At 43.3% G+C, this 26,809-nt stretch overlaps 1 protein-coding gene across 2 annotated transcripts in view; it reads left to right on the forward strand.

Moving 5' to 3' along the window:
- The window catches only part of itgb3b (integrin beta 3b), a 97,027-nt gene that overhangs the window by 23,938 nt on the left and 46,280 nt on the right, over positions 1 to 26,809 (forward strand). For both annotated transcript variants that reach the window (XM_043675308.2, XM_043675309.2), the window contains exons 2-5: positions 1,294 to 1,379; positions 10,162 to 10,360; positions 16,364 to 16,616; positions 22,618 to 22,780. In XM_043675308.2, coding sequence (XP_043531243.1) covers positions 1,294 to 1,379; positions 10,162 to 10,360; positions 16,364 to 16,616; positions 22,618 to 22,780 — 701 coding nt within the window. The remainder of the gene's footprint in view (positions 1 to 1,293; positions 1,380 to 10,161; positions 10,361 to 16,363; positions 16,617 to 22,617; positions 22,781 to 26,809) is intronic.

A 26,809-nucleotide genomic window follows, 5' to 3' on the forward strand; every position in this document is an offset into this window, starting at 1 on the left:
TAACAAGGTTAAGAACATTCACTGTGTAACAGTAAAGGGCTTGGTCTCTGCTATTGATATTTGTTGACTGTAACGATCACCCAATTAATATGTATGTTGCCTTATCTGGATTCTGCTCCTGTAAAGTGACTATATACTTCATTGAGAAGCTACTCTTCCAGAGAAGACTGTGAACTCATGTCTCTGTGCACATGGGCGATCGTTCTCTCTCTCCCTCCAGGGCCCTGAATAAAGATGAAGGAGGTAAAACTACACTGGATCTCTGAGCGTTTTGCTTCAACTGAAGGGGAATGGGGCAGTAATGGGACTAGATTAATTTAGGATATCTGGTCAGTGTGGACGAGTTGGACCAAAGGATCTGGTTCTGTGTTGTACATCTCTATGACTCCATGACTATGACTCTGTCGTTGAGGATGGGGGTATTTGTGGAGCCTGTTCCTCCAGTGAGTCATTTAATTGTCCACCAGCATTCATGACTGATGTGGCAGAACTGCAGAGCTGATCTGTTGGACAGATTTTGCAGTTTGGTTTGCAGCTAGTCCTGTTTGGTATCTTCAACAGGTTGAAACCTCATTTTTATGTTTGCCTGTTGTTGCTCCTGATATTCCCTCCTGTAGTCTCCACTGAACGAGGGTTGTTCTTTTTGCTGAATGATAATGGTAGGGTAGAAGATATGCTGGGCAGTGAGGTTGCTTCTCTTAAATCTGAACAATTGTCATATTGGACTTGAAGCATTTACTCTTCTTTAGCTTTCCACAGATGCTGCCAGACTTGCTGAGTTTCTCCAGCAATTTCTGTTTTTATCACTAATTTTATATTCCATTTCACTTGCAGTGAGCAAAAGTAGTCCTTCATAATCACTTGATGTACCTGCACACTAACTTTATGAGATTCATGGCTCATCCACGTCCTTAGATTCCATTCTCTTTCAGAATTTGGGGGGGCTCGGTGGTTAGCACTGCTGCCTCACAGCACCAGAGACCTGGCTTCGATTCCAACCTTGGGCGACTAACTGTATAGAGTTTGCACATTCTCCCTGTGTCTGCGTGGGTTTCCTCCAGGTGCTCCAGTTTCCTCCCACAATCTAAAGATGTGCAGGTTAGGTGGATTGGCCGTGCTAAATTGCCCATAGTGTTAGGTGCATTAGTGAGAGGAAATGTAGAGAAATAAGGAATTGGATCTGGGTGGGTTACTTTTCGGAGGGTTAGTGTGGACTTGTTGGGCTGAAGGTTCTAAGTTCATATTATGTATAGGTGTACACTTTGTCAATAATTGTTGTTATCTTTTTCTCAGGTGATAATCTCTGCGTGTCAAGAGGAGCAGCAACGTGTGCAGAATGTTTACAAATCGAACCATATTGTGCCTGGTGTTCACAAGAGGTAAGAGGGGGGAATGCAGGTACTGTTTCTGAATCACCATCATCATCCTTGGTGTTACCGTGGACCCAGAAATTAAACTGGGCCGGCCATACAAGTATTGTACAGCTACAACAGCAGGTCAGAGGTTAGGAATCCTGCAATCCTGACTCCCTAAAGTCTGTCCACAAAGCATAGGTCAGAAGTGTAATGCAATACTCTCCACTTGCCTGGATTGGTGCAGCTCCATTATAGAGTCGTAGAGTCATGCAGCACAGAATGGACCCTTCGGTCCACCTAGTCCATGTTGAACATAATTCCAAATTAAACTAGTCCCACCTGGCTGCTCTTGGCCCATATCCCTTCAAATCTTTCCTATTCAGACTTATCTAAGTAGCTTTTAAACATTGTAACTGTGCCCACAACCTCTCAACTTCCTACACTTCAATGAGAAAAGCCCCATCCTTTCTTTATTACTCAAGCCTTCCATAACCAGCCACATCCAGTAAATCTCTTCTGAACCCTTTCTAGCTTAATAATATCTTTCCAATCCACAAGAAGTTTGAAACCATTCAGAACAAAGCAGCCTGCTTGATAAATACCCCATCCACCACCTTCAGCACTCACTGCCTTCACCACCAATGTACAATGGCTGATATTTGTCCATTCTATAACATCTACTGCAGAACTCACCATAGTTCTTTTGACAACCTCTTCCAAATACGCAGAAGGACAAGAGCAGCAAATTCATGGGGACAGCACCACTTGCAAGTTTCCCTTCAAGTCATACACTATCCTGACTTGGAAATATACTGCTTTGCCTCCACTCTCACTGTATCAAAATCCCGGAACTTTAACTACCTTCAGAAGAGCACAGTGGGTGTGTCCACACCAGATGGACTGCAGCAGGTCAAGAAGGTAACTCAGCACTACCTTGTTGAGGGTGACTAGGGATGAGTGCTACATGCTGGCCCAACCAGAATGCTTCTAACTCATGAAAGAATAAAATGAAAGAAAAATGATACTATGAACTTTCAGTGGTTCTGCATGATTTCAACTCGAATTGGGTTGGGTGATTCAGTGTAAATGTAAAGAAGAATTTGATTTGATTTATTGTAGTCACATGTACCTAGGCACAGTGAAAAGATTTGTTTTGGGAGCAGAACAGGCAGATCATCATAAACAAGGACATAGAGATTAAAGGGTTTTAGGCAAAGTGAGGCAAACAGGTTACACTGCCCAGGAGATGTGCAAAGCAAGATCATCAGTATTTGAAGTTAGAACATAAGAACTAAGAGCAGGAGGAGGCCATTAGGCCCTTCGAGCCTGCACTGCTCTTCAATAAGATCCTAGCTGATCTTCTCATGGACTCAGCTCAACTTAGCCGCCTTCTCACTGTAACCCTTAATTCCTTTATTGTTCAAAGCCTCAACTGTGCTTCAATGTGTCATGCAGTGTCAATGATCTTCTTCGTGGCCTTAACATAACCCATCCTCACCCATGTACTTCATGATGGCCTAGCAGGCAGCAATGATACAACACTTGGAGTTGTGCATGAATTACACTTCATAACGCAATGGGCAATACTTCAACCCTGGAATCACCTCAAATCATACTAACAGTAACTAGGTTATTTGCCTTAGATTATATTTTCACTAGTAGAAAAACAAAACAATGTTGTTTTCTGAACTTTTCGGTCCTTCCCAATTTTAAATAGCCGAAACACTCCATCCCTACACTAGCAAGGTTTCAGTGTGTAAAGTAACTGTCGTCTTAGTAGACCATAAGACTGTGTTTTCATTCATAGAAGCTAAAAATCACACAATACTAGGTTATAGTCCAACAGGTTTATTTGGAAATACAAGCTTCCTTTAACCTGTTGTGTGATTTTTAACTTTGTGCACTCCAATCCAACATCAGCACCTCCACATCATTAGTAGAAGCAACCAGTGGTGGTTTAATCTGAGGGTCACTACACTCAGGAGGTTGAAAAGGTGGGATCTAGAAGATAATCTCAGCCAGTGCAGGAATTGAACTCATACCATTATTATCCCTCTACATCACAAACCATCCAACCAACTGAGCTAAACCAGATCCCTAGCTGCAGGATGCGTGCTTCACCAGAATGAAACACACTCAACTGTGTTCCCAAATATACAATTTCCAGCATTCAGAAGGACAAAGGCAGGAGGTGAATGAAAGCACCATCACCTGCAATTTTCTGTCCAAATTGCGCAGATTTAATTGGGAGAGTTTCTTTGAATTGCAGCTAAAGACCGGTCCTTCAGTTCCCCACATTTACTTAGAGCAGACGACATGTCAGATATTGTCTTAACATTTCAAATTTAATTTTATTCAGCTGTACAGGAAGGAAATTCAGGAAATGATTTATTTGTGTTTTTGAGACATGATAAATTTCAGCTGAACATGCTGGCCTTTTTTCAGTTCTTTGTTTTCTGTGTTATAAACTTGTTTGCTTTACATTGGCAATGTAGAGTCAAGTAATTTGTATAATTTATAGTATTATATGCGTATAAAATAGGCACATGCTTTATGCTCAGGGTCAAATACTACCCTTGGAAATTTAACGCAGTGGCAAGTAAAATGTGTAATAAGTAAATGTCAGGAATTTCCTTCCTTCAGGAGAGTGATGAGCCACTTGCTTTTGATATTCAATAACATTAATATTGAGTTGTACGCATCAATATTCTAGGACATCACTAAGGGGAACAAATGGTGCTGGAGTAGGCCTTCTGAGCCCACGGCTCATTTTCTACAACTGCTTTTCTTTTCGTTTCTTTCTTTTTTCGTTTTTTTCTTTCTCTTTTATATTAGACAGAATTCATCCCTTGTGGTTAGAGGGTTCCTAGGCAGAAGATGAGGCGCTCTTCCTCCAGCCGTCGTGTTGCTATGGTCTGGCAATGGAGGAGTCCAAGGACCTGCATGTCCTTGGTGGAGTGGGAGGGGGAGTTGAAGTGTTGAGCCACGGGGTGGTTGGGTTAGTTGGTCCGGGTGTCCCAGAGGTGTTCTCTGAAACGTTCCGCACCCCACCACCAGGGATATATTTCCCTCCCCTCCCCTATCAGCGTTCTGAAAAGACCACTCCCTCCATGACTCCCTCGTCAGGTCCACACTCCCAACCAACCCAACCTCCACTCCCGGCACCATCCCCTGCAACCGCAAGAAATGCAAAACTTGCGCCCACACCTCCCCCCTTACTTCCCTCCAAGGCCCCAAGGGATCCTTCCATATCCACCACAAATTCACCTGCACCTCCACACACATCATTTACTGCATCCGCTGCACCCGATGTGGCCTCCTCTATATTGGGGAGACAGGCCGCCTACTTGCGGAACGTTTCAGAGAACACCTCTGGGACACCCGGACCAACCAACCCAACCACCCCGTGGCTCAACACTTCAACTCCCCCTCCCACTCCACGGTGGGGCATGAGCAGGCTGAGACAATGGGTCGGCTGGGGCAGTCAGGTTTGTGGATTTTGGGCAGGAGGTAGAAACGGACGGTGCAGGGTTGTGGGACTCTGAGGTTGGAGGCGGTGGATGGGAGATCCCCTGATGTGATGAGGTTATGAATGGTCTTGGAGATGATGGTTTGGTGGTGGGAGGTGGGGTCATGGTCAAGGGGGCAGTAGGAGGAGGTGTCCGCGAGCTGGCATTTAGCCTCAGCGGTGTAAAGGTCAGTGCGCTCAGATTTCTTCAGTTTCCTCATTTCCCCTCCCCCCAACTTGTCTCAGTCCCAACCCTCGAACTCAGCACCACCTTCCTAACCTGCAATCTTCTTCCTGACCTCTCCGCCCCCACCCCCACTCCGGCCTATCACCCTCACCTTTACCTCCTTCCACCTATCACATTTCCAATGCCCCTCCCCCAAGTCCCTCCTCCCTACCTTTTATCTTGGCACACCTTCCTCATTCCTGAAGAAGGGCTCATGTCCGAAACATCGATTCTCCTGCTGCCTGACCTGCTGCGCTTTTCCAGCAACACGTTTTCAGCTAATGTGTTTAAAGAATAGGAAAAAAAAGAAGCCATCTTTTCATTGTGATGGTTCATTTTTTTTCTTAAGGGGGGAGATGCTATGAAGGTCTAATGGGTACTGTACCTTTAACAGAGTTAAAAGCTAGCAGAACTAGCTGACACAGCACCAAGTGTTCTGAATAAGGTAACAATGTAACATTTGGTCAAACAGCTGGGTTGCCTGAAGATGACAAAACAAATGTAAATTCGGCCAATCAGTTTAAATTATGCCCCAAAATACCAAACTACAATCAAGTTTGAATTTAGTATATTGACAATCTTAAAAGCCAATGACACAATCTGATGCTTTGAGGGTATAAGACCGGGAAAACCTGAACAGTTCAGAGAGAACTGCCAAGCCACCAGCATGTACAGACTGCCCGAGAAATAGCTCTCTTAAAGGTACCTTTATAAATCAATGACCTGTGAAACAGAAATCCCTAAGAAGAAGAAAATCTACAGAGGAAGATACCAAGAGAAGATTCGACAGCTGGCTGGTTTTGAATTTTGGTAAATCTTAATTGGGGTTTTATCGGACTAGTATTCTAGAAGGGAAAGTAAAAGATAGGTTAGAGAAAGGAGTTGTAAATAGTTGTTAGTTAATTATTCTCTGTAATACTTTAAGAAATAAAATTGTTACTTTTTACTTTAACTAGTTCTTGCCCTCTCGAATTTTCAGTTTACTGCACGGAATAAATCTTTTCAGTGTTGCTGGTTTAAATTAGCAGGGGAGGTTTACCCCATGTCGTAACAAAATAATTTAAATCAAATCAAATTGAACTCGACCAGTCATATGAATGTTGCAAGACCCAAGTTTATTGGTGGTTGTGAACTCTGTAGTAAAAGGCTCATTTCCTGGCTTACCAAAGCTTCTTTACGCCCAGCAAACCACAAGCCAGGAGCATGATGCAAGTCTCTCCATTTGCCTGGATGAGTTCAACTTCAATAACCCTGAAGAAACTTGCCATCATCGAAAATATAGCATGTAAGCTAGCAACCTGGACTCCATGACTAAGCCAGGAGGCCTGGATCTGAATGAGAAGGAAGAACTGATTCATCACTCTTCCTTGGAGGATGATGCTGAAGCAGTGGACAACAAAGGAGTGAGGCGATAGATGCTATTGCAGGACATGTGATGATTGACCATGCTTCAGCACCTCAACTGATTAGCTTCCAGGCTTATGCAACGTGGCTTCCAACCTGAATCACAGAGAAACGTTTTCCGTCCAGCATACGTATCCATATAATCCCATTTCCATCCCAAGACATGGAATATGGGGTCTCCAATACTACTATCATCTGAACTTATTGTAGTATCACTTCAAGAGTGACATTTCAATATGTTGATGAGGAAGTCATCAAGATGTGGTCAGCAATTATCACAGTCTAGCCTACAGCTAGAATCTTCTTGCCAATAATACATATTGAACTTTTACAGTGAAACTGTCCACTGATCAATCCATTTTTTTTAAGATTACTTACAGTGTGGAAACAACAAGTCCACACCGACCCGCCGAAACGCAACCCACCCATACATTTACCCCTTCACCTAACACTACGGGCAATTTAGCATGGTCAATTCACTTAACCTGCACAACTTTGCACTGTGGGAGGAAACCGGAGCACCCGGAGGAAACCCATGCAGACACGGGGAGAATGTGCAAACTCCACACAGTCAGTCGCCTGAGGCAGGAATTGAACCCCAGTCTCTGGCACTATGAGGCAGCAGTGCTAACCACTGTGCCACCGTGCCACCCACACAATTCTTGTAATGAATCTGCCAAGATAGCAATGTCCCCAGCTGACAAACTGAGTTTTACAAAGAGCAGATTAGAGCAGATTGAAGTGTAATTCTGTAAAGATATATTTATACTGCAGAGACAATGCATCACAAACCAATAAAGGAATTAGGAATGTCATGCTAAGAATTATTGAGGTGGTTTGACATGTTATAGATTTTGGAGTTGGTTGTTTATCTCAACAGAGTGTAAAATTATCTCAGAATTTTTGGCAAGCCAATATATTGAATATTAAAAATTTTTACTGCTCAATGAACCGAACAGGCAATGACAGTTACTAAAATAGAAACTGATCTGGTTTTGGGGATCCTGTATTTAACAATTATTCACCACAGTACAGTTGGCTGTTTTAAACAATTTATCTAAATGCAGTCACACTTGTTCATCAGATATTTTCCACCAACCTTGATCTGATCCTCCCAGTAGATCTCGGATCATGACAAAGTTACTTGAAAAGGTATAGCTCAGCTTAGTAACCATTGGGACAAAGGGAATGGTAGGGAATTTATAAACCTATTACATACATCTGTATTAAAGGTTGATGCTGACAGTTATGCTAAATGATTAAAATAAAACAATACTGGGGAATTGCAAGCCATGATCTGGCATAAAGACTGTCCAGTGAACCAATGTCCATTCCATTAGCCTGTATCTTTACTCACCTGAGGAAATGGTAAAGGGATATTCATAATCATTCCCATTGTAAAGGGATATTTTTAATGATGCTCAATCTAAGCTATATTTGGAGTACCTTTCAACTTATAAAATTGTAACATGCTTTTGAGTGTGATTGTCACTCTGTGAGGATTATGAGTAATCGCCCCGTATTTTGAAGGTCTCTGAATGAATGTGCCCATTCGAAACTGGAATTATTAGTGGTATAAATAGAAACACCTATTTTAAACTGGCATTGAGAGCATCTAAGGGGTTTGATGAGTCTGATTAGCTGCTTCCATCTCAGAGGTAAACAAAATGACTGCAGATGCTGGAAACCAGATTCTGGATTAGTGGTGCTGGAAGAGCACAGCAGTTCAGGCAGCATCCAAGGAGCTTCAAAATCGACGTTTCGGGCAAAAGCCCTTCATCAGGAATAAAGACAGTGAGCCTGAAGCGTGGAGAGATAAGCTAGAGGAGGGTGTGGGTGGGGAGAAAGTAGCATAGAGTACATTGGGTGAGTGGGGGAGGGGATGAAGGTGATAGGTCAGGGAGGAGAGGGTGGAGTGGATAGGTGGAAAAGGAGATAGGCAGGTAGGACAAGTCCGGACAAGTCATGGGGACAGTGCTGAGCTGGAAGTTTGGAACTAGGGTGAGGTAGGGGAAGGGGAAATGAGGAAACTGTTGAAGTCCATATTGATGCCCTGGGGTTGAAGTGTTCCGAGGCGGAAGATGAGGCGTTCTTCCTCCAGGCGTCTGGTGGTGAGGGAGCAGCAGTGAAGGAGGCCCAGGACCTCCATGTCCTCGGCAGAGTGGGAGGGGGAGTTGAAATGTTGGGCCACGGGGCGGTGTGGTTGATTGGTGCGGATGTCCCGGAGATGTTCCCTAAAGCGCTCTGCTAGCAGGCGCCCAGTCTCCCCAATGTAGAGGAGACCGCATCGGGAGCAACGGATACAATAAATGATATTAGTGAATGTGCAAGTAAAACTTTGATGGATGTGGAAGGCTCCTTTAGGGCCTTGGATAGAGGTGAGGGAGGAGGTGTGGGCGCAGGTTTTACAGTTCCTGCGGTGGCAGGGGAAAGTGCCAGGATGGGAAGGTGGTTGTAGGGGGGCGTGGACCTGACCATGTAGTCACGGAGGGAACGGTCTTTGCAGAAGGCGGAAAGGGGTGGGGAGGGAAATATATTCCTGGTGGTGGGGTCTGTTTGGAGATGGCGGAAATGTCGGCAGATGATTTGGTTTCTGCGAAGGTTGGTAGGGTGGTATGTGAGCACCAGGGGCGTTCTGTTCTTGTTACGGTTGGAGGGGTGGGGTCTGAGGGCGGAGGTGCGGGATGTGGACGAGATGCGTTGGAGGGCATCTTTAACCACGTGGGAAGGGAAATTGCGGTCTCTAAAGAAGGAGGACATCTGGTGTGTTCTGTGGTGGAACTGGTCCTCCTGGAAGCAGATACGGTGGAGGCGGAGGAATTGAGAACACGGGATGGCATTTTTGCAAGAGGTAGGGTGGGAAGAGGTGTAATCCAGGTAGCTATGGGAGTCGGTGGGTTTGTAAAAAATGCCAGTGTCAAGTCGGTCGTCATTAATGGAGATGGGTGGGGAGACTGGGCGCCTCCTAGCAGAGCGCTTCAGGGAACATCTCCGGGATACCCGCACCAATCAACCACACCGCCCCGTGGCCCAACATTTCAACTCCCCCTCCCACTCTGCTGAGGACATGGAGGTCCTGGGCCTCCTTCACCGCCGCTCCCTCACCACCAGACGCCTGGAGGAAGAACTCCTCATCTTCCGCCTCGGAACACTTCAACCCCAGGGCATCAATGCGGACTTCAACAGTTTCCTCATTTCCCCTTCCCCGACCTCACCCTAGTTCCAAACTTCCAGCTCAGCACTGTCCCCATGACTTGTCCGGACTTGTCCTACCTGCCTATCTCCTTTTCCACCTATCCACTCCACCCTCTCCTCCCTGATCTATCACCTTCATCCCCTCCCCCACTCACCCATTGTACTCTATGCTACTTTCTCCCCACCCCCACCCTCCTCTAGCTTATCTCTCCACGCTTCAGGCTCACTGTCTTTATTCCTGATGAAGGGCCTTTGCCCGAAATGTCGATTTCAAAGCTCCTTGGATGCTGCCTGAACTGCTGTGCTCTTCCAGCACCACTAATCCAGAATGCTTCCATCTCAGAACAACATTGCAGGATGTACTATTCCTGTCTTCCTTCACAAGTGTTCTTTATCATGAACATTACCTTTGCAGACTCTGTTATAAGTTATATTTTTATTTACAAAGAGGATTGTTTTTTGACTCATTTCAGGACTTTGGGAGCAGCTCTTCATGGTGTGACCTCAAAGAGAATTTAATCCAGAAAGGTTGCGCAGAGAATGCGACCGAGTATCCCCAGAGTTATTTCCGAATTGAGAAGAACTTGCCCCTCAGCAGCAAAGGGTCAAGTGACAATCCGGAGGCGATTGTGCAATTTTCTCCTCAAAAGATCAGCCTCAGCCTGCGTAGAGGTATGGACTATACAAGAGCTACATCTCCTGTTTCCTGCACATTTTTGTCTCTATTCTCATGTCCATTTCTCCCCTCTGTGGGCAAGGGTTGTGAGATCCTCCCCTAAATCATGTATCTCCACCTTCGCAAACAATCCCTGAACTTTCCTTAATGGCTTGATCACTGGAACTTATATTTCTAATGGAATCAGTAACTCCTGCGATCGAATTTACCATTGGTAAGTCGATGTTTGTCTTCCTGCATAAAGTGGGAGCAAGTTTGAGTTCTCCCTTAAGCTACAGCAATGCAAACCAATTTGGATGGAAACTCTGAGGCAGTGGCTGAAGTGACATTTCACTGCCCAAATGGAGAAAGACTCAATGTGATGACCCTGAGGAATTCATTGCCACAGAAAGTGGTTGACGCCAGACTATCATGTGTTTTTAAGAAGGAGGTAGATATAGCTCTTGTGGCTAAAGGGATTAGGGGATATGGGAAGACAGTCAGATAGGGTAGCAAGGTTTATGATCAGCCATGAGGAGCTGAACGGCCGACTCCTGCTCCTATTATCTATGTTTCGATGGAAGAAAGAACGTGTTTTAATACAGTACCTTTTACTACCTCAGAATCATAAGATATAAGAGCATTCAACCCAACAAACCTACTCTGCCATTCAATATGATCATGGCTGATGTGATAATTCTCAATTCCACTTTCCTGTCTTTTCTCCGTAACCCTAGAATCCCTTAGTGATTGAAAATCTGTCTATCTCCATTTTAAATATACTTAATGACAAACTGTCTACAGTATTCTATGATGAATAACTCCATCGATGTACAATTCTCTCAGAGAAGAAATTCCTCCTCATCTCTGTCTTAAACACGTGACCCCTTATTCTAGAATTATACCCTCAGGACCTAGACTCTTCCCCAAGGGAAAAGAACCTCTCCACATCTACCTATGTATCTTGTATGTTTTAATAAAGTCATTTCTCATTTTTCTAAATTTAAATGATACAGGCCCAATCTAATCATACTATCTTCATAAGACAGTCCCTCCAAATTGGATATTAGCCTAATGAACCTTCTATAGATTGCCTCCAATGTCAATATATGTTTCCTTAGATAAAGGCCCAAAACTGTTCACAGTATTCCAGCTGTGGTCAATTGTGTGCCTTGAATAGCTTTAGCAAAGCCTCTTTACTTGTATTTTTCATTCCCTTTAAAATAAAGGCCAACTTTCTATTTGCTCTCCCTATTACCCACTTTACTTGCAAATTATGGACGAGACTCCCAAATTCCTCTGTACTACACCTTTCAGCAATCTTTCTCAATTTAAATAATATTCAGCTCCTCTATTCTTCCTGCCCAAGTGCAAAACCTCACATTTCCCCACATTGAATTTCATCTGTTTCCAAGTTTTTGTGCACTTGCTTTACCTGTCTATGTCCCTCTGCAGACTCTTTGCATCATCAACAACACTTGCTTTCCCACATATTTTTGTGTTGACTATAGTGCATTCACTTGCCACATCAGTGTCATTGATATATATTGTAAATAATTATTGTTCCAGCACTGACCCCTGTGGCACTACACTAGTTCCAGGTTACCATCTGAAAATGGCCTCTTTATCCCAAATTTGTCTTCTATTAGTTAGCCAATCCTCTATCCACACTAATATACTACCTGCGTACCATTGGTACTTACCTTCTTAATTCATCTAATGTGCCTTCTGAAAATCTAAATACTGCTTTCCACTGCTTTCCCTTTATCTATCTGCCTTGTTAGCTCCTCAGATAATGCTAATAAATTTGTCAGGCTTGATTTCCCTTCATGAAGCCTCGTTGACTTTGTTTGATCATGCAATTTATTTCTAAATGGTCTTTTATTACATCTTTTGTAATAGGCTCTTACATTTTTTTCAATAATAACATTAAACTAACTATATTCTTAGTTACCTTTCTTTTGTTTGCTTCCCTTTGTAAATGAGATTAGATTCCCTACAGTATGGAAACAGGCCCTTTGGCCCAATAAGTCCACACTGACCCAATGAAAAGTAACCTCACCCAGACCTATTCCCCTACCCTATATTTACCCCTGACTAATGTACCGAACACTATGGGCAATTTAGCATGGTCAATTCACCTAACCTGCATATAGAGTCATAGAGATGTACAGCATGGAAACAGACCCTTCGGTCCAACTCATCCATGCCGACCAGATATCCCAACCCAATCTAGTCCCACCTGCCAGCACCCGGCCCATATCCGTCTAAACCCTTCCTATTCATATACCCATCCAAATGTCTCTTAAATGTTGCAATTATACTAGCCTCCACCACTTCCTCTGGCAGCTCATTCTATACACGTACCACCCTCTGTGAGAAAACGTTGCCCCTTAGGTCTCTTTTATATCTTTCCCCTCTCACCCTAAACCTATGCCCTCTAGTTCTGGACTCCCCGACCCCAGGGAAAAGACTTTGCTTATTTACCCGATTCATGCCCCTCATAATTTTGTAAACCTCTATAAGGTCGCCCCTCAGCCTCCGACACTCCAGGGAAAACAGCCCAAGCCTGTTCAGCCTCTCCCTATAGCTCCAATCCTCCAACCCTAGCAACATCCTTGTAATTCCTTTTTGAACTCTTTCAAGTTTCACAACATCTTTCCAATAGTAAGGAGACCAGAATTGCACGCAATATTCCAACAGTGGCCTAACCAATGTCCTGTACAGACTCAGCATGACCTCCCAACTTCTATACGCAATACTCTGACCAATAAAGGAAAGCATACCAAACGCCTTTTTCACTATCCTATCTACCTGCGACTCCACTTTCAAGGAGCTATGAACCTGCTCTCCAAGGTTGCTTTGTTCAGCAACACTCCCTAGGACTTTACCATTAAGTGTATAAGTCCTGCTAAGATTTGCTTTCCCAAAATGCAGCACTTCGCAGTTATCTGAATTAAACTCCATCTGCCACTTCTCATCTTTGGATTGTGGGAGGAAACCCACACAGACACAGGGAGAATATGCAAACAGTCAGTTACCTGAGGCAGGAACTGAACCCGGGTCCCTGGTGCTGTGAGCCACTATGCCGCCCAGAACTGGTTGGGCAACAGGAGACTGAGAGTAGTAGTGGAAGGGATTTTCTCAAAATGGAGACCTGTGACCAGTGGTGTTCCACAGGGATTCATACTGGGACCACTGTTGTTGATAATATAGATAAATGATTTGGAGGCCAGAATAAAGGTCATCCTGATGTTCTTGATCATAAAATAAGTACTATTGAAGTGTAGACACTTGTAATGCTAGACATGTTGTAGCCCATTCAAAACGTATTGTGTACAATACATAACAAAGAGCAAAGAAAATTACAGCATAGGAACAGACCCTTAGGTCCTCCAAGCCTGCACCGATCCAGATCCTCTATCACCTATTTTCTAAGGATCTGTGTCACTTTGCTCCCTGCCCATTCATGTATCTGTCTAGATACATCTTAAATGACGCTATTATGTCCGCCTCTACCACCTCTGCTGTCAACGCGTTCCAGGCGCCCACCATCCTCTGCATAAAGAACTTTACACACATATCTCCCCTAAACATTTCCCCTCTCACTTTGAACTCATGACCCCTGGTAACTGAGACCCCACTATGGGGAAAAAGCTTCTTGCTATCTACCCTGTCTATACTGCTCATGATTTTGTAGACCTCAGTCAGATCCCCCTCAACCTCTGTCTTTCTAATGAAAATAATCCTAATCTAATCAACCTCTCTTCATAGTTAGTGCCCACCATACCACTCAACATACTGGTGAACCTCCTCTGCACCCCCTCCAAAGCATCCACATCCTTTTGGTAATGTGGTAACCAGAACTGTACGCAGTATTCCAAATGTAGTCAAACCAAAGCCTTATACAACTGTAACATGACCTGCCAAGTCTTGTATTCAATACATGCCTTCTTGACCACTCTGTTGACCTGCGTTGCCGCCTTTAGGGAACAATGGACCTGAACACCCAGATCTCTCTGTACATCAATTTTCCCTGGACTTTTCCATCTACTGTATAGTTCACCCTTGAATTTGATCTTCCAAAATGCATCACCTCGCATTTGCCTGAATTGAACTCCATCTGCCATTTCTCTGCCCAACTCCTCTTCACTGTCTACTACTTCACCAATCTTTGTGTCATCAGCAAACTTGCTAATCAAACCACCTATACCTTCCTTCAAATCATTTATCTATATCATAAACAGCAGTGGTCCCAGCCTGGATCCCTGTGGAACACTACTGATCACAGGTCTCCATTTTGAGAAACTCTCTTCCACTACTACTCTGTCTCCTGTTGCCCAGCCAATTCTCTATCCATCTAGCTAGTACACCCTAGACCCCATATGACTTCCATAGGAGAAAACCATTTGTGCCTTGTTTCTAGTCCATATTCAATAATAGAAGATTAGTTGATCTGCTTGGGATTTTAACTTCACTTTTCTGTCAGCTCTCCTGTAACCCTTGATTCCTTTGTCATACAAAAATCAGTATAACTCAACCTTGAATATACTTGAATGATCAATCCAGTACCACTCTCTGACAAGGAGAATTCTACATAATAACCACTCTCTGAATATGAATCCTACTCAATTTAATCTTTTTTTGATCTTTGTCCTCAAGTTCTAAGCTCCCCAACCAAATACACATGTGGGTTCACAATTCAGAAAGATGGAAGAGAAACAGGTTTACACAGACCAATGGGAAAGACTATTGACAGGATAAAGTTCCAAAGATCTCAAGTTCAGATTTCAGTAATAGTTTAAATTGTCTCTCACAGTCTTTTGTATTTTTTTTTCCCTTCAATTCAACATTTAATCAAGTAGTCCTAAATCATGTTAGAATTCTTTCTTTTAAACTTTCTTGCGTTTCCATATTTTTCCTCATCAAGAGAGAAGGAGAGATGGATGCTTTTGGTTCGTAGACTCTGGAAGTTTCTCTCACTGCTGTCCTAACTCTAATAACTTTTAATAATCTGCAGCTCAACCAATCAGAGGGTTAGGATGAAAGGAAGGGCTGATGAAGGGCTTTTGCCTGAAACATTGATTTTCCTGCTTCTCGGATGTTACATGACCTGCTGTGCTTTTCCAGCACCACTCTAATCTAGACTCTGGTTTCCAGCATCTGCAGTCCTTGTTTTTACCAATCAGAGGGTTGTCAATAAACAGACTTTCCTTTCTCGAAACACTCTCAGTGCCACTCAATCTCTGATTCTCTCTCTCATTGCTTCTAAAATCAACATTGTCAGGCATAACAAAGAAAAAATTGCACTTAATTTTCAAGTTGGAAAACTCTCCTGGTAATTATTATTTAGCAGTCCAACTTTCACTTCACCTTAGTCCCTTATAAAATGAAAATATGAGGTCTCACCGATGCTTTGTATGTTTGTTGTAAGTCCTCCACACTATATACTGCATCTCCTTTACAATAACATGAACAATGATATGCCTTCCCTCAGTGAATGCTGGCCACCCAAAATATCTCTATCCTTTTGCAGTGGTGTCTTTAATGGTGCTGGAATCCTAGGGCTAGTAATCTCTCAGACTTTCCCAGTGTTGGCTGCTGGGATATCCAGCTGACAAAGGCCCTCAAAGGAATGAGCACCATCGAACAAGGGAGATAGGGATGGTGGGGAGGGAGGGCAAAAGGGTCTGAAAGTGTTAATATACAGGAGTGCCTTGATGATGTGAAATGGACTTGCAGACAAAGCCTCATGAAGGACTGAGGCCTAGCATTCAAGTCCTTCTTGTAGTCTCTGTAGGAATGTCTATCATAATCTGAGACTGCATCCCATGATTCTAGACCTCCTTCCACCTCCCAAATTCTTCTTACACCTATCATGTCGAGCCCTGTAGAATTTTGAATACCACATAGTAAGTGACTAATTCTGAAGAAGAGAAATGTTTCTTGCCACTGATCCTGGATTCAGGATGTTGATTTCTCATGTTTTCTATAAGTTTCTGCTTTCTCACTTCCCACAGGAGAATCCACATCATTCACAGTCCAGGTACGTCAAGTGGAGGACTATCCTGTAGACATTTACTACTTAATGGATCTCTCATTCTCTATGAAAGACGACTTGAAAACCATCCAGGAACTTGGCACAAGGGTGGCTAAAGAAATGGCTGAAGTCACCAGCAACCTGCAGCTGGGCTTTGGAGCTTTTGTCGACAAGCCAGTCTCTCCATATATTTACATGACCTCAGAAGCAGAAATCGAAAACCCCTGCCTTCGGTAAGCAAAGAAAGACTCATGTTTATATTCATCATCTTCACTAATACCATTGAAAATGGCACAAAGTGTGTAGGTAATGGTTCCCAATGCTCCCAACACTTGAGAAATCCTTGTAGACTGTGTCGCAGACTGGTGCTAATACTAAATGTAACAACTAATAGAGTCTTAAAGTTGTATAGCACAGAAACAGACCCTTCCATCCAACTTGTCCATTCTGACCAGATGTTTGAAATTAATCTAGTCCCATTTGCCAGCATTTGGCCCTTATTATCCCTATGCGGGGAGGTAATGGCCAAGTGATATTATCATTGGGCTGTTAATTCAGAGATCCAGATAACGTTCTGGGGACCTGGGTTTGAATCCTGCCACGGCATTGGTGGAACTTGAATTCAATAAATATCTGGAATTGAAAAGTTTATGATGACCATGAATCCATTGTCGATTGTTGGATAAACCATTTGGTTCATTAATGCCCTTTAGGGAAGGAAATTGCCATCATTACCTAGTCTGGCTGACATGTAACTCCTGACACATAGCAATGTGGTTGACCCTTAAATGGAATGGGCAACAAATGCTGTCTGGCAAGTGTCGTCCAGCAAATGAATTTTTTAAAACTTCACATACCCATCCAGATGGTGCTAATAACGCCATGGTCAGGGGCTCAATCCCCACACTGACCAGGTTCGTCACTGGGGTTTAAAAGTTGCAGGTTCAAGCTTGCAGGGTATGTGTTTATGGGCAGCACGGTGGCTCAGTGGTTAGCACTGCTGTCTCGCAGCACAAGGGACCTGCGTTCAATTCCAGCCTCGGGCAACTGTCTGTGTGGTGTTTGCACATTCTCCCCGTGTCTGCATGGGTTTTCTCCGGATGCTCTGGTTTCCTCCCACAGTCCAAAGATATGCAAGTCAGGTGAATTGGCCATGCTAAATTGCCCAGGGTGTCAGGTGTCAGAGGGAAATGGGTCTGAGTGGGTTACTCTTCGGAGGGTCAGTGTGGATTTGTTGGGCCAAATGGCCTGTTTCCATACTTTGGGGAATCGAATCTAATGGTTTTAAATGTTGTAACTGTGCCCACCTCCACCACTTCCTCTGGCAGCTCCCACTGCCATTTAAGTCCCTTTTAAAGATTTCCCCTCTCACCTTAAATCTATAAGAGGTACAGTTAGACCTATAAGAGGTACAGTTAGTAAGTTTGCAGATGACACCAAAATTGGAGGTGTAGTGGACAGCGAAGCGGGTTACCTCAGATTACAACAGGATCTTGAACAAATAGGCCAATGGGCTGAGAAGTGGCAGATGGAGTTTAATTCAGATAAATGCAAGGTGCTGCATTTTGGGAAAGCAAATCTTAGCAGGATTTATGCACTTAATGGTAAGGTCCTAGGGAGTGTTGCTGAACAAAGCGACCTTGGAGTGCTCCTTGAAAGTGGAGTAGTAGGTAGATAAGACAATAATGAAGAATGAGTTTGGTATGCTTTCTTTTATTTGTCAGAATATTGAGTACAGGAGTTGGGAGGACTGCATTGTTGATGGTGCCATTATTTAGATGACATTTTAAACCACGGCTCCTTCAAGTGTGAAATGAAAAGAATCTTAAGGGCTACTTCAGAGAGAAGCAAGATAATATCTTCATTATCCTGGCCAAAAATTATCCCTTAAATAACAACACTGAAAAGTAACACAGTTATCTAATCATGATCATTTTGTCGCATGTGGAAGCATTCACTGCACCAATTAGAAACTGGGTCCCCTGTTCCACAATGGTGACTACTTTAAAAAGTTGCTTTGAGGTTGTAATGCCATGTCTAGCCACTTCTATCAGCATGCCAGCACCAAAACTATCTTACCCTCCCCTAAACTGTTCACACTGTACAGGGAACATTCCCTGCATGACACCCTGGTCCACCCCTTGTATCACTCTTAACACTTCCTCACCTCCCCCATGGGACCTTCCCATGCAACCATGGCAGGTAACAGTTGCTCTTTTACCTTCTCCCTCTTCAGTTTCCAAGGGCCCAAGTACATTTTCTAGGTGAAACAGCAACTTAGTTGTACATCTTTCAATCTTATCTACTGTATTTGCAGCTCGAAGTGCATTCCCCTTTACGTTTGGGAGACCATACAAAGACTGAATGACTACTTTACAAAACAGCTCCACTGTGTCCATATCAATGATCCTGAACTTCCAGTTGCTTGCCACATCAATTAAGCACCTTAAACATGTAGTAACAGCTCTGATTTGGTTCTGCTGCACCACAAATACTTCATTTTCTGCTGGGTCACTTCACTTAGGACTCAGTGTTGAGTTTGACAAGCTCAGAACATTATCCTCCATTTGATTAAAACACCCACAATGTCACATCTGTGTCTTCGTGGTTTTTATCTGAGTGGATTGTTTTCACACCTAGTATTTGCTTGTTTTCACACCTAGCATTAACACCTATTTTATATCTCAATAATCCCTTTACCACTATTTGCACTCCCTTTATCTTTCACTCTGGTAACCCTCACCATTTGTTCCATGTGTACTTCTTCCCATCCCGTGATTTTTCAGCCCCCTTTAGTTCGAAAGAACTAAAGAAAAAGTCACACAGACTCAAAACAGAGTCTGTTTCTCTCTCCAGCATATTCTGTCTACATTTTTATAATTGCAAGACTTCCCTTTTTTCTGGAAATTTACATTGCATAAATAAAAATAAAAATAAAAAAATTTTTAGAAAGCAGACTTAATTTTATTTGTGCACCCAAGCTCAAGTTTAGATCAAGTTCTTTTATTATTGAGCCACTGGTCCCAGCACCATTTTTGTTCACTTTGTCTGAACCCTCTCCAATCCATCCATAATCTTTCGCAGGAAGACTACTCAATAGTGGGGTGGCATGGTGGCTCAGTGGTTAGCACTACTGCCTCACAGCACCAGGGTCCCAGGTTTGATTCCAGCCTCGGGTGACTGTGTGGAGTTTGCACATTCTCCTCTTGTCTGCGTCGGTTTCCTCCCATAGACACAAAGATGTGCAGGTTAGCTAAATTGTCCATAGTGTTAGGTGCATTAGTCAGAAGGAAATAGGTCTGGATGGGTTACTCTTCAGAGAGTCAGTGTTGGCTGGTTGGGCCAAAGGGCCTGTTTCCACACTATAGAGAATCTAATCTAATACAGCAGTAAACTAGTACTACCAGTGAGTGTACAGGATTTTACTGTCCTATTCCAGTGTATTACTGAACATGTACAATAGCTTCAACAAAAATAAAGTGCTGGAGAAAACCAGCAGATTTAGCAGCCTCTGTGGTGAGAGAAACAGAGTTAATGCTTCAGGTCATTGATCTTTCATCAGAACTTTGTTTCTGGCATTTTCTGCTTTTATTTCAACTTTCCAGCATTTGCAATATTTTGGTTTTGTACACAATACCTTCACATTGATTGGACAGTCTTATTAAATGGTATGACCACCCAATTTTTGCTAATCGATGTCCCTTCACTATCAGCAATAATAATTTGTTTGTATATTATATTTTTATGTCATGACTCATTGGGTACCGTGCAAGTGGACAGGGTTGTTAAGAAAGCATATGGTGTTTTGGCTTTCATTAACAGGGGATTGAGTTTAAAAGCTGCAAGGTTTTGCTGCAGCTGTACAAGTCCCTGGTGAGACCACACTTGGAATATTGTATACAGTTCTGGTCGCCCTACTATAGGAAAGATACAGAGGCTTTGGAGATGCTGCCTGAACTGGAGGGCTTGCCTTATGAAGAAAGGTTGAATAAGCTCGGACTTTTCCGTCTGGAGAGAAGGAGGAAGAGAGGAGAACTGATCGAGATGTACAAAATAATGAGAGGAATAGATAGAGTCAATAGCCAGAGACTATTCCTCAGGGCAGGATTGACTGATACGAGAAGTCATAGCTTGAAGATATTAGGAGGAAGGTATAAAGGAGATGTCAGAGGTAGGTTCTTTACGCAGAGAGTTGTGAATGCATGGAATGCATTGCCAGCTGTGGTGGTGGAAGTGAAGTCATTGGGGACATTTAAGCGACATTTACTGGACATGCACATGGATAACAGTAAGTTGAGGCGTGCGTAGGTTAAGTTACTATATTTTACATTAGGATTAAGTCTCGGCACAACATCGTGGGCCTAAGGGCCTGTTCTGTGCTGTACTTTTCTATGTTCTGTGTTCTATAAATCAACAGCACAGCAGGTCAGGCAGCATCCAGGGAACAGGAGATTCGACGTTTCGGGCACAGGCCCTTCTTCCTGAAGAAGGGCCTGTGCCCGAAACGTCGAATCTCCTGTTCCCTGGATGCTGCCTGACCTGCTGTGCTGTTCCAGCAATAAAGTTTCAGCTTTGATCTCCAGCATCTGCAGACCTCACTTTCTCCCCGTTCTATAAATCAAGCCTCACTGTAAATATGTTTTGATTGAGATGCTGTAAATCTTATTTTTCTGATTAACCTCCAAGATATGTAGAAATAGTTTGAGGTTTATTTACATGACTCAAACATCATGGAACTTTGAAGAACTTTCAACATCCAGGTTGTCATAGCTAGGATTTTCTCTAGAATTTTCTCAGCCTTGGCAGTTAGTCACTTGACTCATTAGCTCTACCCACAAGATCATACAGCCAAGCACTGCATAAGGATCAGTAATCAGATAGGCTTAATCAGACATCATGTAATAGTCCAGAGTGAAGCCCATACTGCATTTGGCATGGGAAATCTGAATATTCAAATTGAAACAGAAATTGTTGGCCCTCCACCCTAACAGGCCTCAGCACGGATGAGAACCATCATGAGAGGGATTTCACAAGAGATTAAAGAAACTGGGATCACTGTCCTTGGAACAGAGAAAGCAAATTGGTGATTTAACATGTAGCATACAATCAATCCATAATTATGACTTTTTGATGAAGGAGTGAGTGAAGAACCTGATAGTTTGATTGAAAAGAAGAAGTACACAGAGTTAAGATGATTGTCAGAAGAATCTGAGGAAATGAAGATTTTTTTAAACCAACAAGTTACTTTGGTCTGGAATATACTTCCTTGAAAGGGTGGGAATTTCTGATTCAACTGTAACTTCCAAACAGGATTAGATGTAGATATTTCATTTACAGGATGACAGGAAATGAGTTGGAGATATGGGACTAATTAGATGGCTCTTTCAGGGAGTCAGCCCAAATGCTGAATTGCCTCTTTTTTTAAAAAATTCATTTGTGGGACTTGGGTGTCGCTGGCTGGCCAGCATTGATAGCCCATCCCTATTTGCCCTTGTGAAGGTAATGGTGAACTGTCTTCTTGAATTGCTGCAGTCCACTTGCTGTCAGTTGGCCCACAATGCCATTAGGGAAGGAATTCCAGGATTTTGGCCCAACGACTGTGAAGGAATGGCGGTATATTTCCAAGTCAGGGTGGTGAGTGGCTTGGAGGGGAACTTGCAGGTGGTGGTGTTCCCAAGTACCTGCTGCTCTTGTCCTTCTACGTGGAAGTGGTTGTGGGTTTGGAAGATGCTGTCTAAGGATCTTTGGTGAATTTCTGCAGTGCATCTTGTAGATAGTACACACTGCTGCTACTGAGAGCCAATGGGGGAGAGACTGAATGTTTGTAGATATGGTGCCAATCAAGCAAGTCGCTTTGTTCTGGATGGTGTCAAGCTTCTTGAGTGTTGTTGGAGCTCACCCATCCAGGCAAGTGGGGAATATTCCATCACACTCCTGACTTGTGTCTTGTAGATGGTGGACAGGCTTTGTGGTGTCAGAAGGTGAGTTACTCGCCGCAGTATCTTTAGTCTCTGACCTGGTCTTGTAGCCACTGAGTTTGTGTGGTGAGTCCAGTTGAGTTTCTGGTCAATGGTATCCCCAAGGATGTTGACAATGGGAGATTCAGTGATTGTAACACAAGGGGCATTGGTTAGAGTGTCTGTTATTGGTGACGGTCATTGTCTGGCATTTATGTGGTATGATTCTAAGCACAAGACCAATGTTCATTGACATTTTTGTGATTTCATTTTTAAGACTTAGCCAGTCGTGTAGACCTGTCTTTGGATTTATAAATGCACTCAAGCTGACGGAAGAAGTGGAGAAGTTTAATGAGGAAGTAATTAAACAGCAGGTCTCTCGAAATCGCGACACACCAGAAGGGGGAATGGATGCCATACTTCAGGCTACAGTGTGCACGGTGAGTAAAGGTAGACCTTGCCATCACCCACCCAAGCTTCAGCTAATGTGGATCATCAGAAGGAAGGTCCTGCACCTCAAAGCACTCCCAGTCATATTTTTTCTCTCAGTCCCTGCATAAACCAGCCTCTATCCTAATCCGGATGCCACTTTTACGGCCAGGACATCAACCAATTTACAAACTCCTCTCTGGCATCGTACACTCAGCTTCCTAATGGAGATTATCACCATGTGGAAAAGAAAGTAATTAAAAAGCAAAAGCAGGCCATTACTCTAACCAGTTTGGGCTGTCATTTATCCATCACTGGCTCAAACGATATGTACTTCCTCTGCCTGAGTTTTGGCACTCCTGAATATCAGCAGTACCAGTGTAGACAATAAGTTTTGCCACTATATTAGCTATATGGACAACATGAGTCTCTCAGATTCCATTTCTCCTCTCCATCTCTGTGCAAGAGTTCCTCAGTGTAGTGTCCTAGGCCCAATCATCTTCAGATGCTTCATCAATGGCCTTTCCTCCATCATAAGGTCAGAACTGGAGTTGTTTGCCAATGATTGGACAATGTTCAGCACATTTGTGATTCCTTAGATACTGAAGCAGTCCACATGCAAATGCAAAAAGATCTGGACAATATTCAGGCTTGGTCTGACGAGTGGAAAGTAACAATTGCACCACACAAAGGCCAGGCAATAACCATCTCCAATAAGCAACAACCTAACCACCCCTTGACATTCAATGGTGTTGCCATCACTGATTTTCCCACGATCAACACCCTGGGGGTTATGATTGACCATCAACTCAACTGGACTCACCACATAAACACAATGGCGATAAGAGCAGGTCAGAGGCTAGGAATACTGCAGGGAGTAACTTACCTGCTGACTCCTGAAAGACTGTCCACCATCTATAAGGCACAAGTCAGGAGTGTAATGGAATACTTTCCATTTTCCTTGATGAGTGGAGTTCCAACAGCACTCCGAAGGCTTGACACTATCCAGGACAAAATAGTCCACTTGATTGGCACCACATCCACAAGCATCCGCCGATGCTCAGTATGTACAAGATGCACTGCAGAAAATCATCAAAGATCCTTAGACAGCACCTTCCAAACCCATGACCATTTCCATCCAGAAGGACAAGGGTAACAGATAAATGGGAATACCACCCTCTGCAAGTTCCCCTCCAAGCCACTCACCATCCTGACTTTGAAACATATTGCCATTCCTTCATTGTTTCTGGGTCAAAATCCTAGAATTCCCTCTCTAAGAGCATTGTGGGTCAACCCACAGCTGGTGGATGACAGTGGTTCAAGAAGGCACCTCAGCACCACCTTCTCCAGGACAACAAAGGATGGGCAATAAATGCTGGCCAGCGAGCAATGGCTACATCCCACGAGTGAATAACAAAAAAAAAATCCACATTTCTCTAGATGGGTCACTGAGCAGTGACCAGGAATGTGGACAAGAGTTGGTATCTTTCTTTGCTGAAGAATGACCAAGCAAGCCACACAGTTGTACAACCACGGACAATAAATGTTAGCGTGGCAATCACCTGTGAGTAATCTTTTTAAAATAAAAGTTGACAGAAAGTCTCCCAAGCTAAGAGGAGACAATCTTTATAGCCCCAGAAACTGTGATTGAATCCAGTGTAATGGTATGACAGTGAGGTGCCATACCACCAGGAGATCCCTGGGATTCTGTCCATGAGGCTGATGAGGGAAGTTTCAGGTTAACTGACATTGTCTCTCCCCACCCACAACTACATCAATGTTTTGTATGACCAATCACGGTCAAACTACTTAATGTCTCTGCCTCAAAACTGACCTGCAGAAAGAATCATGAGATAAAGCAGATCAAAGGTATGTGAAAATATGAATAGGCCATTTTTCCCCTCAAGTGTGGTTCCATCCTGTTAGGTAATTGATTAATTGCATGAAATAAATTCCCTTCCGTTCATCCTTGAAAAAGAGAGAGAAGACAACTGAATGTCTGTGCAATGCCAGTTCATTGAACCTTGCAGAGGGGTTAACTCTTTTTGTGGTCTGATTTGAATGCACCTTTGTTGTCTGCTAAATGTTGTTCTGTGAAATTTGTGTGTTTTTGTTCACTGGAGCTTGAAAATCTGAAATTAGTTTACATTTTGGGGAATGTTTGATGATTTAAAAGTGTGATATGTGCTGTGTGTGAGCCAGTAGGGAACATGTATGGTTAATGTAATGTCAGTTTAAGAAACTATCAGTGGTTGTGCATAGCAGAAACCTGTGACAAAATATTAATTTAAAAGGTTAGGTTTGTAAAGCTTGAGAAAACTTCATCTTTGAGAATTGGCTCCATGTTTGGAATTCCAGTTTCTGGCCAGAATGAACTTCAAATATTGTTCCCGCACGTGAGTGAATCCTTGATTCCAGATGAAAAGATTTGCTCATTGTAAAGATATTTGGGTGTGAGAAAATTGGAATCTTGGTAATGCAATTCTGTTTGAAAAAAATTCTGATCGTTTATCCAACGTTACTATGGGAAGCAAGGAATAAGATTGCTGCTCCTCTGGCGATGATCTTTGCATCATCAATCTCCACGGGAGTAGTACTGGCTGATTAGAGGGAGGTGAATGTTGTTCCTCTGTTCAGGAAAGGGAATACGGAAATCCCTGGGAATTACAGACCAGTCAGTCTTATAGCTGTGGTAAGCAAGGTACTGGAAAGGATTCTCAGAGATAGGGTTTATGACTATTTGCAAAAACAGTGAGGGGCAGGTTGACTTCTATAAAGAAGTGGAAGGGTGTGTTAGTAAGTTTGCCGATGACACAAAGGTCGGTGGTGTTGTTGGTAGTGCCGAGGTAGATAGCTATTGCAGGCTAAACAAGACATTGTTGGGCTGGGCTGAGAAGTGGCAGATGGAGTTCAACCTCGATAAATGCAAAGTGATTCATTTTGGAAAGTCCAATTTGAATACTGAATACAGGGTTAAAGACAGGATTCTTGGCAGTGTGGAGGAACAGCGGGATTTTAGGGTCCATGTACATAGATCTCTTAAAGTTGCCACCCAAGTTGATAGGGTTGTTAAGAAGGCAGATGGTGTTTTGGCTTTCATTAACAGGGGGATTGAGTTTAAGAGCTGCGAGGTTTTGTTGCAGCTCTATAAAACCCTGATTAGACCACACATGGAATGCTGTGTCATCTGGTCGCCTTATTATAGGAAGGATGTAGATTCTTTCGAGAGGGTGCAAAGGAGATTTGCCAGGATGCTGCCTGGATTGGAGGGCTTGTGTTATGAAGAGGGGTTGAGTGAGCTAGGGCTTTTTACATGGAGAGAAGAAGGAAGAGAGGTGACTTGACATAGATGTACAAGGTAATGAGAGGCATATATAGAATAGATAGCCAGAGACTTTTGCCCAGGGCAAAAATGGCTGTCATGAGAGGTCATAATTTTAAGGTGATTGGAGGAAGGTATAGGGGAGATGTCAGAGGTAGGTTCTTTACACCAAGATTGGTGGGTGTGTGGAATGCACTGCCAGCGGTGGAGTGCCAGCAGTAGAGTCATAGACATGAAGCACATTTAATTGATTGCTGAACAAGCACACAGATGGCAGTAAATTGAGGAATGTGTTGGAATGGCTGATCTTAGATTACGATAAATGCTCGGCACAACATCGTGAGCCGAAGGGCCTGTACTCTGCTGTACTGTGTACTACTGAAGAGCTGTAGATGTTATAAACATGGACTTCAGTAAGGCATTTGATTAGGTTCCCCATGGTAGGCTGATGGAGAAGGTGAAATCGCATGTGGTCCAGGGTGTACTAACTGAATGGATAGATAACTGGCTGGGCAACAGGACACAGAGAGTAGTAGTGAAAGGGAGTTTCTCAAAATGGAGACCTGTGACCAGTGGTGTTCCACAGGGATCCGTGCTGGGATCACTGTTGTTTGTGATATATATAAATGATTTGGAGGAAGGTATCGGTTGCCTGATTAGCAAGTTTGCAGATGACACCAAGATTGGTGGAGTAGCAGATAGTGAAGGGGACTGTCAG

This window comes from Chiloscyllium plagiosum, unplaced genomic scaffold (genome assembly GCF_037043375.1).
Source record: "Chiloscyllium plagiosum isolate Xiang-an unplaced genomic scaffold, Cpla_swu_hap1 HiC_scaffold_32, whole genome shotgun sequence".
Classification (NCBI taxonomy): domain Eukaryota; kingdom Metazoa; phylum Chordata; class Chondrichthyes; order Orectolobiformes; family Hemiscylliidae; genus Chiloscyllium; species Chiloscyllium plagiosum.